This window comes from Lynx canadensis, chromosome B4, assembly GCF_007474595.2.
Source record: "Lynx canadensis isolate LIC74 chromosome B4, mLynCan4.pri.v2, whole genome shotgun sequence".
NCBI lineage: Eukaryota > Metazoa > Chordata > Mammalia > Carnivora > Felidae > Lynx > Lynx canadensis.
This window is the reverse complement of record NC_044309.1, coordinates 61,993,725-62,007,354: the sequence shown is the minus strand read 5'-3', so window position 1 is coordinate 62,007,354 and position 13,630 is coordinate 61,993,725. Positions and strand designations below refer to the sequence as shown.

The window sequence follows — 13,630 nt, the reverse complement described above, 5'->3', positions numbered from 1 at the left end:
GGAAAAAACACTCTGGTGTCTAGCTCTTGATTTTTTGTGAATAGTTTGAAATGTAGACGTATATTACTTTTGAGGAAATTTCAAAAAACACTACATTCTCCTTGATTTTAAAATTAACTAAACGAAGAAGAGGGAGATAGGTTTTAATGGGTGATTTTGGAAACATTGAACAAGCTAGTAAAAGCCAAAATATATATATAGTACCTACTGTGTATCTCAGACAGAGGGAGGTCTGATAATTTGCCCAAAGAAACACACACAGCTAGTAAATGGTAGGAGAACTTGAAGGCAGTCTATCTGGTTTTTGAGTCTGTGCTTTTTTTTTTTTTTTTTTAATTTTTTTTAATGTTTATTTCTTGAGAGAGAAACAGAGTGTAAGTGGGGGAGGGGCAGAGAGAGAGGGACACACAGATCTGAAGCAGGCTCTGGGCTCTGAGCTGTCGGCATGGAGCATGACGTGGGGCTCGAACTCATGAACTGGGAGATCATGACCTGAGCCAGCGTCGGACACTTAACTGACTGAGCCACCCAGGCACGCCTTGAGTCTGTGCTTTTAACTGCTATGCAGAGTTAAGGTAGTGAAGCTGCTTTAGCTGTGCCTGGTAAGTAGGAAGTGCTCAATAAATAAAAAACTGTACTTGTAATTTTCTTATGCTTCTAAAGCTTGAAATGCTTCTGTCTTCCTTAGGATTGCTTCTCTAATATTGAAAAAGCTGTAGAAATGGAGATATAAAATGAATGATTATATTACCCACCTCTGTCAAATTTGATTAGAATACCAAGATGCTTATTTACGGTTTACAAAGATCTAGTAATAAAATAGTAAAACCACATTTATAAAAATTAATTTAGCAATTATTGAATTTCTACTATGTACAGGTCACTTTACTAAAATTATTTAACTTCTACTGTGTACAGATCGCTAGTATAAAAGAAGTAAGGTTAATAAGACATGGGTCTTGCCTGTGAAGGAGCGTAAAACCTAGTAATGGTCCCAGAGTGCCCAACATTTAAGAGAGTAGATGCTGAAGTGTTGAGGGTGGCCTGTCCACGCAACGGGACACATGTGAAGTTCTGAATTAGAATCCTGGTGTCACAGTAGCTGTGTGCTGGAAGGCACATCACTTAGCTCTCCAAATCTCAGTTTATTCGTGTTGGGGTATAGTTGCTGGTATTGTTTTCTAAATCTTAAAAATGGAAATACTGATGCCTAATTCATTATACTTAGGAAGAATTAAAATGAATAATGCAAAAGAATCACTTACGGGGTCCTTAGCAGAGAGTAAAGGTTCAGCAAACAGCTATCAGGAAATGGGAAGCCTTAACAACTTGCCCACATGGCCACTCCCTGGTGGATAGATGCTCCTTCCTTGGGAGGCAGGGGCAGGGGTGCTTCGCGTGCTGCGCCAGGGTTTTGGAGAAGAAAATGAGTTGGAGCTCAGTCACCCTTTAAATATTGACCTGAAGAACAATGGGCAGCTGCCCCTTTGGAGGCCATAACAGGGCTTCCAGACGGCTGTTCCCCTGCCATCTTTTTCCTTACAGAGATACATAAAGAAAACTATAAGAAAGGTAGCACATGTATGTTTTCTAATTTTGTTATATGTTTGGTAGATCTGATGAGGGATCATGCTTTGAGCTTGTGAGTCAGCTGGTGATAATCCATTGCACAGGGAAAACATCATTGAGTGGAAGGGAGGGGAAAGCCATCTGTGAAGTGTCAGGCATGAATACCAGGCTGAGAGGCCACGAGACCTATATGAGGCCTTCCTTTTCACTTGGGACCAGGGCAAATCACTGAGGCCTTCTGAGTCTCATTTCCCACTAGTTTACGTCAAGGAGGATGGATTATAGCCATAATTCTCAAATCTGAATGGCTGTCATATTCATATGGAGAGTTTCCTCTTAAGAAGCCCAGCCTAAGAATAAAAAGGTCTTTTAAGAAGCACCTTAAGTGATTTTAAAGTACACTGAGGGTAGAAAAGCAACGGAGTCGGTTATCTCTCAGGTTCTGTAGGATAAATGCCAAAGTCCACCCAGTCTGGCTGGACTAGTGTGTACCTGGTTATGTTTGGAATGTTGGTCAGACCATATTATGGAAGGTTTTAAACGGTCTATCTGTATGGGCATTAATGAAGATTTTTATATAAAGGAATGGGTTGAAAGCAGCGCTGTAGAAAATATGTATTTGTCAGTTATCTGCGTGTAGTAGAAGGAGAAGAAAGAGGGGACTAGAAGCAGGTTGTGAACTAAGGTGTTAGCAAGCAAAACTGAGTAAGGTGTAGTCTATTCAATAGAATTATAGTAATATGGTCACTGATTTTTAATTAATATGAGGCAGTTAGTAGAGAAACATGGGCTGTAATGTGGATAGGAAAAGGGATGCCTCTGAAACCAGAAATGAGTTGAAGTGAAGTTCAGTTCTCACGTGGTAATGTATGACCAAAGAAAGTACTGTTGAGATTAATCCTCTGTAAGTTATTGTGTCAAAACCACACCTATTTCACAAGCCCCCACCAAAGGCTGAGCAAAAAGAGAGACTACAGAAGAAATGCCTCTTCTTACCATTTCTCTCCCTTTCAGAAACAAAACAACAACAAAATTATTGCTTACCAATTCCTTGGGCTTTTGTAAAAACGTTTAAAAATATCTGTTAAGGTGGCATGTGCCTGACACCTGTTGGGGTCTAATGACTCAAAGGCTCCCAGGGGAAAGCAGAATCACCCGAGAATGCAGAGCCAAGAGGAAATGTCCTTTCTGCCTGGTCTTTGCATCTTGCAATACTCCTGTACTAAACAAAATTACATGATGAGCTATATTTCTGAAAATGTGTCAGTCCCTCAAGAGAATAATAGAGATACAGCTTTTCATAAAGAATCAAGCTCCCTGGGGCACCTGGCTCAGTTGGTTAAGCGTCCGACTTCGACTCAGGTCATGATCTCACGGTTTGTGAGTTCGAGCCCCACTTCGGGCTCTGTGCTTACAGCTCAGAGACTGGAGTCTGCTTCGGATTCTGTGTCATTCTTTCTCTGCCCCTACCCAACTTGTGCTGTCTCTCTTTGTCTCTCAAAAATAAATAAATGTAAAAAAAAAAAAAAGAATCAAGCTCCCTGTGAATAACTGTGATGCTAACTTTTCCACTGTGTCATATGAATGGTAATGGACAGCCTCAAGTATTTAGATTCCTAGATGTCATTAAGTGGTCATTAATCTCACTGAAATCATATATAAAAAGTTTGAGTTGCCGTTCTAACTGATGTGAGCCTGACCAATGAGAATCATTAAATCTTTCCTGTCAAATTGTTGTGGGTTTTTTTCCTGCTGATTTTGAAGAATATCCAAGCTCAATTATGTCCTGGGGAACTCAATCTTCAGCTTTAATTTCCTAAATCCAAATCTTTTTGTGGATTTTGGGAGGATTTCCAAATTAATGTTAATAAAGATTTATGAAATCCTTGGCAAAAGAGTTCTGCTAAGCATGAGATCAATAGTCAAATTATCAAGATTAAAAAATGAGCTTTACGTTACAAGCGCCCGTGGAAGAAGTACTTCAAGGTATATTCTAGATTAAAAACGCAAAGTATGTAAACATCCTGGACTTCCATAGAGCCTAACAGACACTCTTTAAATGTTTGTTGACTAAATGATTGAATCAATAAAAAAAGCAGCACTAAGACAGCTGTGATGCAAATTTCTTATAACCCTGCAACTTTCAAGCCACATCCCAAAGATAATCCACTGAAGGACGCAGGTGTTTCACCTTGACATCAGGGGCAGGAGTGTGCATCAGGAAGAGCCCGGTTAGCTCTGCCCCCAGTAAGAAGAGGAGTGCATGGACAGCCACCTCCCTTAGGAAATGGCTAACACGTAATAGATAAGGATAGATGCTTGCTAAACCCAACAGTTAAATGGAAGGTCTTGGCTGGAAACATGTCTTTTTTTTCAAGGTCTATGATAGAAGACTCCTTTCTAGGTAAAATTGCCTTGTAGCATGCTGCTTCTAGTACTTGGAACTGACGCTTGTGGAGTCAATATTAGTTTTTCCTCTACAGATCTTCATCCTACAGAGACTGAAGCCATAGGGGGCTTGCAGCAGGAGCTACACTGCGCTGTCTTTGCTAATTTATGGAGCAATTCTGCTGAAATCTCAGTATGCGAACAAATTACCAGAGAATCTTTTTTAAATGTAGGGTTTGATTCAGGAGGTCTGAATGGGGCCAGAAGCTTTGCATTTCTAACAAGCTCCTGGTGGTGGTGATGATACTGGTCCAGGACTCATACTTGGAGCAGCAAGGTCATGTGAGGTGGGTTTCTAAGTAGTTAGAAGAAGCAGATGTGGTGTGAAGAAAAAGCACTGGATCTCGACCCAGAAGACTGGTTATATGAACATGATGAGTCACTTGACTTTTCTGAATCCACGTTTTCTCATTAGAAAAATGAATATGATAGGACAGTAAACACCTGCTGTGTGGGATTGTTGTGAAAATTTATAATGTTATGCGAAAATTGACCAGAGTCTATATGGTACATTGCTGAGTGATTGGTGACCCTAAATAGTGAAAACATAGGCACATAAATCTATAGTGGTAACTGGTAAAGATGGGGGACTCTTAAGCTGTGTGCTTTCAAAAATTTTTTTTTTCAACGTTTTTATTTATTTTGGGACAGAGAGAGACAGAGCATGAACGGGGGAGGGGCAGAGAGAGAGGGAGACACAGAATCGGAAACAGGCTCCAGGCTCTGAGCCATCAGCCCAGAGCCCGTCGCGGGGCTCGAACTCACGGACCGCGAGATCGTGACCTGGCTGAAGTCGGACGCTTAACCGACTGCGCCACCCAGGCGCCCCAGCTGTGTGCTTTCTATACTTCCAGGGATTCTATTTTTTTATTCCACTGTTTAGCAAGTGTCCAGTGTTTGTGAGATTGTATTTGTAGCAAAGTTGATCACTGCCACTGTATATTTTTGGCTTCAAAATGTCGATATCAGGATAATGACCCGGTGTTTCCCCCATGGCACTTGCAGGAAAGAGAACTGCTACCCAAAACATTGGTAATAACTTTGGGGCCTCGAGTCTTCTCCGAACCAGAAATAATTACTTTCAAGAAAAGACTAAAATGGAGAAGACAGAACCAGCCCAGATTTTCAATGAAAATGTGAGGAATAAAATAGCTGATCGTTCTTTGCCGGCCAGTAGTCACAGTATCTCCTAACTTCATAAATTATGTATAAATAGATCCCTCTTCAATGTAAAAGCAAAGGTTCACATGAGCAGTTTGGCTGGCTTGTGCCTGACGGGTGGCTCGGCCACCGTGGCACCCAGCCTATATTGGTACAGCTCATCCTCCAGGGGCTCAGCACGTCGTTCACATCATTGTAAACCGGCTCCCTCGAGTGCCTCGACATTGCTCCTCTGGTGGTCAAGCTTTCTGGTTAACAACTTGTAACATATTAATATCTTTTTTTTAAGTTTATTTATTTATTTAGAGACAGAGAGTGGACAAGGGGCAGAGAGAGAAAGAGAGAGAGAATCCCAAGCAGGCTCCACACTGTCAGTGCAGAGCCCAACGCAGGACTCAAACTCACGAACCAGAAGATCATGACCCGAGCCGAAACCAAGAGTTGGACGCTTAACTGAGTGAGCCACCCAGGCACCCCGAAACTTGTAAAATATTAAATAAAACTCTCAAAAAGTGTATAGCAGGAAATAGAAGGTAGAAAAATCAGTGAATAACCTGCAGCATCATTTACACCTCTTTCCACTTAGAATTCAGAGACAGAAACTGTTAGTACCTTGAGACAATCTAGTTTAATTCATTTGCAATGTAATCCAGAGGGAATCAGTAATCTTTGCTAAAAGAAATGAGATTTTACATCTAATCAGAGGATTTAAACACAGTGTTATTAAAAGATGCTGTTTTTTCCCTCTTTATGACCTCCAGGTCCCAGGAGAAAAAAGAAGAGGCTATCACCTTATTGAAGGACTCCATTAAATACGGTCCAGAGTTTGCAGATGCATATTCAAGCTTAGCTTCATTGCTGGCTGAGCAGGTAATTGTTTCCTTTGAACTTCACATATTTTTTTAAAAAGTTTATTGTTGAGGAGTACCTGGGTGACTCAGTCAGTTATGTGTCTGACTCTTGATTTCAGTTCCAGTCACGATGTCACAGTTCATGAGTTTGAGCCCCACATCGGACTCTGTGCTGACAGCATGGAGCCTGCTTAGGATTCTCTGTTTCTCCCTTTCTCTGTCACTCCCCCACCTGCCCTCTCTCTGTCTCTCAAAAAAAAAAAAAAAAAAACTTAAAAGTTTTTGCTGTTGAATATATAAATTAATATTACCCAGATTTTGGTACCAATGAGTCAGTTTGTAACCCCATATTGAGCAACTAATTTCTTTTTTTTTTTTTTTTAATTTTTTTTTTTCAACGTTTATTTATTTTTGGGACAGAGAGAGACAGAGCATGAACGGGGGAGGGGCAGAGAGAGAGGGAGACACAGAATCGGAAACAGGCTCCAGGCTCTGAGCAGTCAGCCCAGAGCCCGACGCGGGGCTCGAACTCACGGACCGCGAGATCGTGACCTGGCTGAAGTCGGACGCTTAACCGACTGCGCCACCCAGGCGCCCCTACTAATTTCTATGTCTGTTTTCTTCTTGACAGAAATTATAAGCCTGGCTTCTTACCCCAATACTCTCTGTGTACTGAAGGTAGCCTTTAGACAAAGAGTAGAGGTCATTAGGGGTCATTCATGTATTCTATATCACTTTGGGGCAAAATCTCTCAAGAATAATACACGGTATTTGCTAGTTTTATTGCTATTTCTTATATTTTTCTGGGGACTTGCTAATGGAGTCAGATCTCCAAACTCAATGTGGAACCAATTACTGATAATAGATCCTGTGTCTCAATACCTGTTAAAAGATCGCAGAGGCTTATAGAACAGGCTCTGAAGAGATAACATTTCTCATGGTATACAGGGATATTCTTATTCCCCTTCTCTCTTCACTTGTGTCTAAATGATTGGATACTATTTTTCAGTGTTCTGGATGCATGCCCCCTGCTAAGGGGAAACAAGCATAAACTGTCTTCTCTAAATTGATGATGCAGTTTTGTTGACACACATAAGTGCCCTCAATAGACAGTGGATTCTGCTATCACACAATTGGCCAGATTGTCTTTAAAATCAAAGTCAACACCTTCAAAAGATGCCCTGCAGCATTCAGTTGGCTGAAATGTAATGAATGATTTGATACTGATACATGATTTGATATCAGTTACATAGATGTGCAATTTGCATTGAAAAAATTTTGGATGTTTCAACAGGAAGCAAATTTAGAACTTTCTTTGGATATTTAAGTGTCAGAAATGATAAGACTAGTTTTCATGCTTTAATATTCTCTGTATAGTGTAGGTGGGCTTTAGACAGAAGCTCAGGTCTGTGGTGGGTGATTTCAATGCATGTTTTAGCATAATGGTCAAGCTGATGTGATGATGATTGCATTCTGTTATACACTGGCGGTCCTCAGCTACCTTTGGCTTGTGTTGAAGCAGACAATGTGGGAACTTTCTGCTTAACCAACTGAGCCACCCAGGGACCCTTGGACACTGTGGGAACCTTCTGAAGCAAAGATTGACTGTCTTCATCCCTTTTTCTCACCTCATCCTGGCTCATTCATTTTCATAAGAAGACCTTTATCCTCCCCTCCCTCCCCCCGCCCCACCCTGTCTGGCTGGGTGTCTGGCAGTTACTCACACATGCCAAGCATGCTTCTCTCTTGGAGCCTCTGCACTAACTGTTTCCTTTGTCTGCAAGTTTTCTCTCAGACATCTTAGGGTATCCTTCCTCAAGTCATGCTGGTTTCTCTGCAATGTTACCATATCCGAGGGGTTGTCTGCAATTACCCTTCTTAACTAGCAACCTCACCCTGACTGGCCACCATGTTCTCTTTCACCTTGCCCTGCCTTATGTTTCCCAAAAGTATTTATCACCATCTAACATATGTTTGTCTATTATTGTTCTCCCACCACTAGAATATTTAACTCATGAGAATGACCGTCTCTTCTATTCATGGCTGTTTCCCAGTGTCTGTCACGTTATATGCAATCAATAAATTTTGAGTGAATAAATGAATCCATATGAACTGGAGAGCATATGGTCCCTCCAATCCAGTATATAGCCTAAATTTTATTCTTACATTACAGTAGAACTAAGCCTGTGGGCCACACTGTTTTGCAATTGATCATACCTATATGTGATGATTTTGTCCTACACGGAGATAGTATGAGGACCACTGTGAGAAATTATTCTTTGTAACCATAGAGTCAGGGGTGGGGGTGAGGACAGCACCTGCTGCATCATTCAGTGGCTTCTTTATGAGGACTCAGGAGAAATTTCTCTCATCTCACTGTTAGGAAAGGCTCAGCTTCTCCTGAGTTACAAGCTTTTTGCTTTATTTTTAATCTAATGCAGGAAAAAATCTTGGAAATTCTGAAAAGGGTCAAGTGTATTTCCATCCCCCTTTCCCCATCCTCTAACAACCATCTAGACTGTATATTCTGCTCTTCTCTATGTGCTGCTTTTACTCCCGGGTTTATCATTTTCCTTAATTTATTTTATTCAGTTTTTGTTTTCAATTTTTATTTTTTATTATTTTTCTTGGATGTTTTCAATTTTTAAAAGCTACCTCAATTTCTTCGTGGAATAATGAGGTATAAGTAAGTAAATACAGTTGACTCTTGAACAATGAGGGGGTTAGGGGCACTGACCACCTGCACAGTTGAAAATCCACATACTGACTCCCCCAAAACTTAACTACTAAAAGCCTATTGTTGACTGGAAGCCTTACCAATAACATAAATAGTTGATTACATATATTTTGTATATTATATGTATTATATACTGTATTCTTATAACAAAGTAAGCTAGGGAAAAGAAAATGTTATTAAGAAAATCATAAGGAAAAAACACGGCACTGTGCTATATTTATCAAAAAAAAAAATCCACGTATAAGTGGACCCACACTGTTCATACCTATGTTGTTCAAGGGTCAACTGTAAATAAAGCATTCCACCAATAGTGCCCACTTCATATCTTTTTTTTCCCCAACTCACCAGGACAGATAATAAACATTTAACTGTTCCTTCTTGATGAAAATTATGCTTAAAGTAAGTAATTATACTTAAGTAAGATAAATTATATTGTCATTTACCTAAGACCAGTGATAACACAGTATGTTGTTTTGGGGGGAGTTTTTTACAGATATGAGTAGAACTTGTATATATTCATATACTTCTGTCTTCTTAAAATGCCGTCTTTTCTTTATCCCCTATAAATCCTGCCGAGTTTTCAAGATCCAATTCAACTCCCACATCTTCCTCCGAAATTTCTCCACCTCCCCTTCTCGTGGGGAGTCATGTTTCCTCAGAGCTCCTTTTTTAAAAAAAATGTTTATTTATTTATTTTGAGAGAGAGAGAGAAAGAGAGAGAGCACACGCAAGTTGGGGAAGGGCAGAGAGGGAGGGAGAGAGAGAATCCCAAGCAGGGATCCGTACTGTCAGCACAGAGCCTAACTTGGGGCTCAATTCCCACAAACCATGAGATCATGACCTAAACTGAAATGAAGAGTCAGATGCTTAACTGACTGAGTCACCCAGGCACCCCTCCTCAGGGCTCCTATAATGTTAATGGGAACACATACCAACATGCAAACCAATCACATATTTTTATTTCTTGAGTTAATATCTTGAACTATAATCTAAGCAATTTTTCAGGTTTATTTTCTTCACAAGACCGTAAGTTATTTTAAGAAAAGCAGCATCTTCTTTAGATACCTATTTCTTTTCCAGGGCTTAGGATAGTTTACTGTGTAATGCAGTCATTCAGTGTGTCTTCACTTGATTTACTTTGGGATTCAGTTACTCTGTAGTGTGATACTAAGAGCAATTGACAGGGGACTAAGAGACCTAGTTCTAGACCTTACTCCATAGTTAACCAACTACACAGACTTGGGTGAGGAGTACTTTACCTCTCTGGGCCCCAGTTTCCAAATATGAAAATTGATAAATATTCTAGATGATCTTTACTGCATCTATGGCATTAACATTTTGAGTGCCTGAAATTAATCTTCTTTAATATCAACTAAGTGATTTTTAGTCCTTTTTTCTGACATTCTTCGTATTAACTACCCTTTCTAGATATTTCACTTGGCAAGTCGTTAGAATTGTTCTTTACCATTTTTTTATTCGAGTACAATTAACATACACTGTTACGTTAGCTTCGGGTGCACAATATAGTGATTGAATAATGCTATACATTACTCAGTGCTCAGCAGTATACGTGTACTTTCAATGCCCTTAGTGCTAAGGCATTTTTTAATGAATACTCTGTGGTTCCACTGTAATTAGTACTATTGTTTCTATACAAATACAGCATTAATATGTTAATACTGTGAAAAGTGATTTGCCTTAATCAATATCTGTAAGCTTCACTTGTGTTTTCTTTCTAAATCGATGAGCTCCAAGTTGATGAAAAGCTATTCTTCTAAAAATGTGACCTTGAAATTTCCTGCAGTCCCTTCTGCAGTGTCTTGCTATTAACTAACAGATTTTATAGAAAGTGGAAGTTTGAAAAGGACAAGAAATATACATTTTCCTCTGTTATGTTTAAGAAGTATCAGATGCCTTATTTAAATTCAGTTATGGGATATTTCATTTTCCTGAACCACAGTGATAAATTGAGGTAAAGTCATTGCGTGTCACATAGTTGAAGTTATGAACAATTTTTAAGAAGAACAAACTGCAATCATCATATTTTCTTCCATACAAGGGTCACATCTTTTGCCAGGCTTTCTTACTCGAAGTTCAAATGTAAAATGCTATGAGATCTAAGAACGTAATTGAAAGATTGGAAGGTTTTCTCTTTGCTCCTTTGGGCAATTGATTTTAACATCAAAGAGAACAGCTGTTGGGCATAACTCAAGATTGCCTTCCCTCTCTGACTTTCAACATTTTGTCTTCATGTTTTGAATTCTTTAGTAATAAAAGAAGGCTTCAGAGGCACAAGCAAGGCACAGAGAAACGGGTAGAGAAAAATCCACCAGCTTAACATTCTTCAGTAGCAAATGAATTCATTTCTTGGTGGCACAACCTTACTTAATAACTTTTGAGCATTTCAGACTCCCAGAGTGTATCAAAGCAGTGACCACAAACCTTGGTCACTCTGTAACACACTTGTGAAACCATCCCTTCACTTAACAGGTTACCTTCCAGTGTCACCTGGACACATGCATGGCCCATGCATACTATGGTCGTGGGCCAATCTATTGATAGAAAATGGTTTCCTATGCTGAGCTAAAGTCAGTCATCCTATAATTTGCTCCCTTTGAGCTCATTCTAACAGAGAGCTTGTTGCACATAGCTGAAGAACACAGCTATGTTATCACTTCTCTAATTATCACTTTCAAAGCTAACCTTGTTTCTTTCACCTTGTTTCTCTTTTACCCTGGTTTCCAAATTCTTTGCTTCTGGTCATGTTGCTTTGCATAGCCTCTGGACTGTCCATTTTCTCTATGACAGTATACTTCTCATATTGAACTGTAGTTCAGCAAGGTCAGGGTGGAATAGAAATGCTTCCCTGGCTTGACATCCCTTGTGTCTAATAAATGATGCCCTAAAACGAATGATACTGGCTATCTGGCATCCACATGATGCTTTGGCTCACATGGGAGATACAGTCAACAGAAATTTCTTTTTCTTTTTTTTTTCTTTTTTCAATATAATTTATTGTCAAGTTGGCTAGCATACAGTGTATACAGTCTGCTCTTGGTTTCGGTGGTAAATTCCCATGATTCTTCACTTATATACAACACCCAGTGTTCATCCCAACAAGTGCCCTCCTCAGTGCCCATCACCCATTTTCCCCTCTCCGCCGCTCCCTCCGTTTGTTCTCTGCATTTAAGAGTCTTTTATGGTTTGCCTCCCTCCCTCTCTGTAACTATTTTTCTCCCCTTCCCATCCCTCATGGTCTTCTGTTAAGTTTCTCAAGTTCCACATATGAGTGAAAACATATGATATCTTTCTTTCTCTGACTTATTTCACATACCATAATACCCTCCAGTTCCATCCACGTTGCTGCAAATGGCAAGATTTCATTCTTTTTCGTTGCCAAGTAGTATTCCATTGTATACATAAATCACATCTTTATCCATTCATCAGTTGACGGACATTTAGGCTCTTTCCATAATTTGACTATTGTTGAAAGCGCTGCTATAAACATTGGGATACATGTGCCCCTATGCATCAGCACTCCTGTATCCTTTGGATAAATTCCTAGTAGTGCTATTGCTGGGTCGTAGGGTAGGTCTATTTTTAATTTTTTGAGGAACCTCCACACTGTTTCCAGAGCGGCTGCACCAGTTTGCATTCTCACCAACGGTGCAGGAGGGTTCCCATTTCTCCACATCCTTGCCAGCATCTGTAGTTTCCTGATTTGTTTATTTTAGCCACTCTGACTGGTGTGAGGTGGTATCTCAGTGTCGCTTTGATTTGTATTTCCCTGGTGATGAGTGATAGTCAACTGAAATTTCTAAACAATGTGAACACTTGTTAGTCCAGGTCTCACCCATTTTGCAGGCATGTTTTTACAGCCTGGATAAGAGGATTCATCTTTATCTGTATTTAATTTCAACCTCTTTATTATCAGCCTGGGAATTTCAGGTGTTCTAGGACTTTTTAGTCCTTTTTTCTGACATTCTTTGTATTAACTACCCTTTCCAGATATTTTACTTGGCGAATTAACTAAGAATAGTTTCTAGCTACTCATTTATGTATTTGGTTTAAAAAAATGCTGCAGAGATGAGTAGCAGGTTAGAAAGCCCTACATTGTGTTTGTAGGATCTTCTCTCCACGTTGACCTCTATTTTACCCAAGACTCTTTAGGTACAGTTATTTAATTTTTGATTAACTGATCAAATCATATTAGCATCTAGCTCACCTCATCTTATCTACTTGGATGTTGTGAGACACTGTGTCAGAAACCTGCTGAAACCCTTCCCCTGATTGAAGGTTGTGAGTCTATTAAAAAAACAAAAACAAAAAAAACACAAGTGTCGTTTGCCTTGTTGCTCTTACGGTATGCATGCGGCTGTCTGTTGACACCTCTTCCCATCCTCACTGCTGGTAAAACTGTGAGGGTGATAATCCCTTCTGTGATTTATCTGAGACTAACATTGTATTCCTTGCTCTGTTGGAACCTGAAGGCAACAAATAATTCTGTTGGGGCACGGTAGAGAAATTGAGAAAGGGAAATTTGAAAAATGGGTTAATAAGTCGAAAAGATATTACATGCTGGAGCCTTTTAAGGCCCACAGTGGAGCCCAAATTTGATATTGATAGATAATAAGAAGCAAAGGCAAGTGTCTAAGCAAACGGTTATAAAACAGGAGAGGAAGAAAATATGTGGAAATATGTGGGATATTGTGAGGAGGCTTTTAAATGCTGTGCGGTGTGAGTAGTTGAGAGCCTTGTTTCTGGCACAAAGTGTGGGAATGGACAGACGTTATTGTGGAAAAAGAATCCCTTTGTGTTTAAGAACTGTTTGTAGGTGAAGGCTGAAAGGAAAAGAAAATAGAAA

At 39.8% G+C, this 13,630-nt stretch overlaps 1 protein-coding gene across 1 annotated transcript in view; it reads left to right on the top strand.

Moving 5' to 3' along the window:
- Positions 1-13,630, top strand: part of TMTC1 (transmembrane O-mannosyltransferase targeting cadherins 1) — a 275,547-nt gene that overhangs the window by 234,470 nt on the left and 27,447 nt on the right. The window contains exon 13 of the mRNA XM_030322084.1: positions 5,940-6,048. Coding sequence (XP_030177944.1) covers positions 5,940-6,048 — 109 coding nt within the window. The remainder of the gene's footprint in view (positions 1-5,939; positions 6,049-13,630) is intronic.